Consider the following 7,164-nt stretch of genomic DNA (forward strand, 5'->3'; position numbering starts at 1 on the left):
ATATATATATATATATATATATATATATATATATATATATTATGTGTGTGTATAGGGAAGAAAATGTTGTAACTGTAACAATTTCTTCCACCTCTCTTGTGTCAAACTCACTCGATGCACCTTGGAATCGCTGCATTGGTGGCACTGCCCAAGCTGCCTAACCTCCAGAGGAGAATGTAATTCTCAATACTATGAGCGAACACAGAGGTGTGGCGTAGTTGTGACTTGACCCCACTCAGTCATGATGAAGTCTTGGTGTCAATCTCCGGCCTTACACAGTGGCAGAGAATCATCTTCAGAATCCCCAAAGCTGCCCATACTTTTGTGGCTGAAGTACTAGTGTCATCTATAGACCAGGCACTTGCTACCAACAGCTTGCAAGACTGGAACATCCAACACACTCATGGCTGCTGACAACAGGGTTGCTTTTTCCACAGGTATCCAGCAGGGTGACCTTCATAGTCCACTCCTTTTTGTGTTGGTTGTCAGTGATGTTGCCCAACCAGTCCACTGACCCTTCAGTGTCTGGTACCTGGATGACATGACCCTGGCTGGCTCAGCTGAGCCTGTAGTTGGAGACTTTCAGCAGGTCATCCCAGCCCCAAAGCTTCTTAGGTTTGAGATCAAATCTGCCCAAGTCAGAGGTGATAAACATGAACTGTGATGAGGTTGATTTCTAGGACACCATATTCAGCATCCAACCCATCTTGGCAGGGGCTCAGCTGACTCCAAGAGATGCCATCTGCATTCTTGGCTTCTCAATCCTCCTGAAAGCCATAACAGAGTGCCTGGAGACTAAGCTTGCAGACTTGTCTAGGATGACTGAGAGATTGCACCTCATTGACACACATCATGCTCTTCCTTTTGAGGAATTGTTTTGCTCTGCCTAAGCCCCTTTTCTCACTATGTAAGATGCCATGTCATCCTCTCACAGATTGCCTCAGGGAAGTCAATGCCACCATCTGTTATTGTGCTGAACTGATCTGCAATGTCAGTTTTGACAGCACCAGCTGGCAACAGGCTAATCTACCTATTAAATTCAGTGGCCTTGGCCTCCATTCCACTATTGACCTGGCTCTGGTAGCTGATCTTTTCCTCAATCTCCTCCTGCCACACCCTCATCAACAAAGCACCCCACAGGATGACTGAACCCAATGTGACCCAGGAACTGGAACAGTCAGCTCTGGCCAATTGGACCATTGAAGGTCTTGCCATCCCCCAGAATACAGATGTCTAATGTAACAGCAATGACATCAAATCAAAATCTACCTTCAGGCAGAATGAGACATCCTTAGACCAGCGCTGCCTTGCCCACCTCCATTCTGCTTCACAGTCAAACAGTGGTGCATAGCTCAATACAATGCCTTCTTCATCAACTATCTTGATCGTGAGTGCACTCATATCAAGGTGGCTCAGGACCTTGGTCTGTGTGTGTGTGCGAGCCACACAAATGCCATTATGGAACTGTAGTCAATGAATTCAACCTGCATCAATTATTTCGCAGCCATAGTGCAGGCAGGTTCTCTTGACATGCCACCCTGAATGGTATAATTAGAAGGGGCCTCCACACAGCCTGCTGCATGTCACAACTGAAGCCAGTTGGTCTTGACTGCAAAGATAGTAGGCATCTTGATGCTATAAGCTTCTTATATGAAGGAGACACTGCAAAATGCTGCAACACGTTCTCCAGCTCCAACCATGTAGAGGAGAGAAAGATAAGCAAATACATGAGCCTAATCAGCCGTTGTCTGTTTGTGCTAGTCACCATCTAGACCTCAGGTGCTCTTGGATCCTGCACTGTTGATTTTCTCCACAAAATCAGGATGACTACAGCCCCTCTGAGAAATGATCCCTGCAAGATGGGGTAGTTGTTGCAGTGAGTATTGCTAGTTACTCTCTATGGCAATGCCTTTGCAGCTATGTTCACAAGGCATGGCTGCACACCACACCATTTAGTCTGGGGTGTACAGTACAACTTGTTACTCCCTCCTCCTCCTCCTGTAAAAATATGTTAATAAATAAACAAAAGATTAAACAAAAAAATTATGATGATTATTTTTCACCTTTACATTGGTTGGATGGCTTTGCAGAACCCAGTATTTCTACAGTAGAAAGACTTTGGTTTTATACCCTTTCTTAATATTAATTATTTAATGAGAAAGCAGTTTCTAAAACCAATTGGAGCTTGTGGAAGAGGAAGACCAAGAAAGGCATAGGAAGAAATGATGAAAGCTGATCTCAGGAGAGGATGAAGATGAGATCCAATACAGAATCTCACCAACTAGTGTGATGTGCTGTACAGACAAAGACCTGCACAACCCATGCAAATATGGTAAAATGGATGTAAAGTGATAATGTGCTGTATCCAAGAATACAAGGCAATAACTGTAGCAATATTTGAAAGCACAAACTACAGTTAAGTCTGAAAACAATTGTCTTTAAATTTATGATTAAGAAAGTAATTATTTAAGTATGTGGAGATTCTTATCTTATTAATTACTATCAAGAATTTCATTTAATTGTTGTAATTACCTAAGGACACAATTTAGGTAGAACAGTTTGCCAAATTGGCACAATAAATTGCTCTTAGCAGAAGTTGATATTTTGACTTTCAAGGGTTTGTAATCAATTCTTTTAATTTTGTTTGGAATTATGTTCATGTGAATTTGCTTTCCAATGTCAGTCAGTTATAAATCATCATCTGCAGACTGATGATTGGTAATGTCAATCGCAGTTGTGAGGGTGATGGTTGTGGTGGTAGCAATGGAGGGAAGAGGAGGAAGAGGAATATTACATCGGCAATGATATAGACATGATAGTGAGTAATGAGTATTATTGTGCTGCTGGTATATGAGGACAATGACAATTACATTGTTGGTTCTAATGATGTTAACAATAACAAAAGGGGGTGATCATTTCTAGTATAGGAATGATCATTTCTAGTATATGTTCAAGACTTCAGATTTAGTGGGAGGAATATGGTCAATTTAATTGATCTCAGTACTTCACTGGCTCCAATTTTTGGCTCTGGGACTTAATGCAATAGTACATGACATTTTATCCAACATTTTACTATTGGAATTATACTTATAATCATAAAGATGATTAGACATGCAAAATTGCTGTAAAACAAACTCTATGTTATATAGTTCATCTTGACACAATATTTCATGAGATATATTAACTAACATTCTTTCAATGTCTATAATTCAATCTGTTCTCCCATTCATTTCCAGACATCCGTAATTGATTCTGACAGTGCATTTGCCTCAGCTTATGATTTGTCTAATATTCTGAAGAAGTATCATGAAAGAAATGGTATGTTCATTCTTTTGTAAAAATTTGCTGGAGGAACAATATCTTGCTTCATTTAACACCTGTCGAGTGTCCTAGTCTAATCACCTATTTGTCCAAGTTTTTTTCCCCTATTTGCTCTACTTTAGTCACTCGCTTTTCTTTATTTATTTCCCCTATTTGTTTTAGATTATTTTCCTTATTCTAATTTTGGCCACCTACTCATCCATATTTAATTTCCTGAGTAGTACTACTTTAACTTCCTTAGTTACTATTCTTTACTCCACTTACTAGTTTACTCCACCAATTTCATCTATTTTGATTTATCTATTTGTCCTAATTTAGCCAAACTATTTGTTTTGATATAATACTACATTTCTCAGTGTAACCAACCTACTTGGCATGTTCTAGTTTAGTCTCAGTTTAGTTCATTTATTTGCCTAATTTTAGTTTAAACCACCTACATAGTTGGTCTTAGTTGAGACTGCTTACATTACCATTCTCACTTTAGACCACCAAGATGATGTGTCATTTTCCTTACCTTCTTAAACATTTCCAGGTTTTATATTTTTGCAAAAAATTCCTATACTATTAACTCCATATCCCTAGAACTAGTAATTATCTTAGTTCAGATGCAATCATAAACACAAGAGATATGTTAAACAACTTTTGGATTACCTCTAGAAGATAAATTGCTCCTACAACCATCAATTAACCACTAGGAAGATGAAATTTATTAGAGCTGGACTTTTGTTGTGTTGGTAGTTTGGTAGTCTGAACTGGGATGCATTATGTCAGTGGACAGGTATCAAGACATGACAATAACCTTGATTTATTTGTCAAATATCTCACTGGCAATTTTTTAAACAGCTCATATTTATTGCTTTTTTTTTACATGTGCAGTAAAGGAAGTGGTATTGACTTCATCATCATCATGTGTGATGTTATCATCATGATGAACATTCAGCACATTATTAATATCATCATTCCTATTCTCACACATATATTGTTTGAAAAACATTGTAATCATCATTATTATCAGTTTAACATCTATCTACAAGTATGCAAGGGTGAGAAATATATGAGCTGTGGTTAAATATGTGTTCTAGTATAAATTTTATAAAAGTTTTTCTCTGAAAATTTTTTAAACCAAATTTTATCGCCTGTCAAATAATTAAAAACTTGACAATCTCTTTCGTAATATATGGTGTTTATATATGTTTTATCATCCATCTTGTTTCAAACTTGAACTTCTATACTGAATAGTAAAGAGTTCAAGAAAGTTATATGTAAAAGCCATATTACACTATTGCCAGCAACTGTAGATTACACAAAAGTAACTAATTGACATGAGGATTTTCAGTTAAAATAATTACATCTAGTAGCAGCCTTCACATAATGCTGAGAGCAGAAAGAATTAACTCATTGACAACAAGATTTATACAGCTGTTAGTGGTAGAGAAATATCCTATTGTGGAAAGAGTTCACAGTTGTTTGGTATGTCAGAACGTTTGTTCTTCACATAATGCTGACAGCAGAAAAAATTAACTCATTGACAACACGATTTATACTGCTGTTAGTGGTAGAATAATATCTAATTGCAGAAAGAGTTCGCAGTTGTCTAGTATGTCAGAATATGTGTTTGAGATATGGTTAGGTTTGGATTTGAACTAGTACATACATTTCAGAATGATTGATGATTTTGTGTTTAAGACAACAGTCTCAGGTTGAAAGGAATACAAGAGCAAAGAGGAGCCATGTGCTATAAAGATAAAGTTCCCAAGTGCAATGACTTCAGGCACAGTTAGATGCTCATCCTATCACCAATTTTTATAACATCAACAGGATTTAAAGAGCATCATTTCTCAAAACCATCACACCCATGCTAACATGAGAAAATAAATACAAAATGAAATCAGTTTTGTTATATTTTACCTTATCATAACAGTGCACTAAATTTTCTGTTTCTTTCCAGTGACCACCAAATTGATAGAACCGTACTATGTTTGGACCATTGGACGTGGGGCCAAAATGCCATTTATTATTTCAGTGACCATTAACTACCCACAGCAAGAATTTATGTATCCTTTTAATCATTCATTTGTTTGTTTTTCATTCATTTTTCTATGCTAGCGGAAGTGTGCATCTGTACATTTACATTCGACAATTCATATAAAAAAAGCACTGAGCTGTAGATGGTAATATTGATATTTGTCAATAATCATTTGCAAATTCCTTACTTTTGAAGGCAAGTGGAATGAAAACACCTTTACTTGTAAGATAGGTTAGTAACAGGAAGGGAATCTGGCTGTAAAACAATACCTCAGTAATATGTATTTGTTTAAACCATGCTAGCATGGAAAAATAAGACAAATGAATATATTTGAGGTGCATTCTAGAATTTTTGAAACTTTTTCAGGAGATACATTTACTAATTTCAAAGAGGTACAAAACTCTGACTTCAATGCACTTGTTGTAGTGCACCAGCCACTTCATGAAAGCCCCATGGAAGTCCTCCAAAGTGAAAGTGTCCAGGACTCTTACATTATCCTGGTGCAGGTGCCATCAACCCAAGTGGAAGAGCTCTGGCCTTTTGCAACAAAATCTTTTCTGAACTCCCTCAAAACCTCCACAAAGTATTCTTTGTTGACCATCTGATCAGGGAGAACCCAATAGATATAGATGATACCCTTGCTGCTAAAAACAGGGATCATCATCAGCTTCCTAATGGACTTGCTTTGCCTGACCTTCTTGGGTCTAGGACTGACAAGATGCTTTCATTGGGCACTCTGTCTCTTGGTTTCTGGATCATAACAGTAGGCTCATCTTTTGTTACAGGTCACCAGAGATTCAAATACTCTTGGACTGGAAGTAATGAGCTCAACCATCTCCATGCTGTCACAGCACCTCTTCCTTTCTGTTCATCACTGAGCACTCTGGGAGCAAACTTTGCATAAATTTTTTGCATGTTCAGATCTTCATGAATAATTCTGTGTACAGTTGCCACACTAAATCTAAACTATGCTGTTTGTCTTTATAGACATACTATGTTCTTCATCCAAATCATTGCAAATTTTCTCAGGATATCCTGATGTCCCTCTCCTCCCACACTTCTCATCGTCTCTCACCTCCTCTCTATCATCCTTGAACCTCTCTTTCTGGCAAAAAACATGCTCAGCTCATACAAGTTAATCTATGAACAGTCTGTAGCATTTCACAAGTTTCTGTAGCATATTTGTTTTGTTTAACACAACACTTTATTGCATAGCAAGCTTCTAAATTGTCTTCACATCTCAACTGCATTCTGCAAACTAGCCAGCTGTGGCAAGCAATGTTTAGTAGAGTATGTTCAAAGTGCTGTAACAGCTGTCTCTTTCAATCTGGATAAAAAAAAGTTGGCAGGTCAGGTAATAATATGTATAGTAATGACATGCTAAAATTACAATCAATAATCTAGGACAGTTATAACTGCCTCTCCTAAATAAAAAGTCTCAAAACTTCTGGAATGCACCTTAATTTGAATGAAATGACTACAATTTTACATCCAGTTTTCCATGATTAGGATGCCTTTTTGTTGAATTTCATCATCCTCATCATCATTTAACGTCTGTTTTCCATGCTGGCATAGGTTGGATGGTTTAACTAAAAACTGGTAAGCTGGGCATTATGTACATTATTTACATTTGACGGATATTTGTCCTCATATTGTTTGTTGTTAACACGTTTCAGTTGATATACCCTCCAGCCTTCATCAGGCGTCTCAGAGAAATTTTGAACCTAGGTTCTCATTCCTAAGGTATTTTTCGATGTTGTTGTTGTTATTATTATTATTATTATTATTATTATTCAGGTCACTGCCTGGAATTCAAC

General features: G+C 37.3%; 1 protein-coding gene across 1 annotated transcript in view; it reads left to right on the top strand.

The window, feature by feature from the left end:
* LOC106870825 (transmembrane protein 231) overlaps window positions 1–7,164 on the top strand; it is a 28,681-nt gene that overhangs the window by 10,122 nt on the left and 11,395 nt on the right. The window contains exons 5-6 of the mRNA XM_014917048.2: window positions 3,237–3,318; window positions 5,270–5,375. Of these exons, the coding sequence (XP_014772534.1) occupies window positions 3,237–3,318; window positions 5,270–5,375 (188 nt within the window). The remainder of the gene's footprint in view (window positions 1–3,236; window positions 3,319–5,269; window positions 5,376–7,164) is intronic.

The sequence above is a fragment of the Octopus bimaculoides genome, chromosome 1, assembly GCF_001194135.2.
Source record: "Octopus bimaculoides isolate UCB-OBI-ISO-001 chromosome 1, ASM119413v2, whole genome shotgun sequence".
Taxonomy (NCBI): domain Eukaryota; kingdom Metazoa; phylum Mollusca; class Cephalopoda; order Octopoda; family Octopodidae; genus Octopus; species Octopus bimaculoides.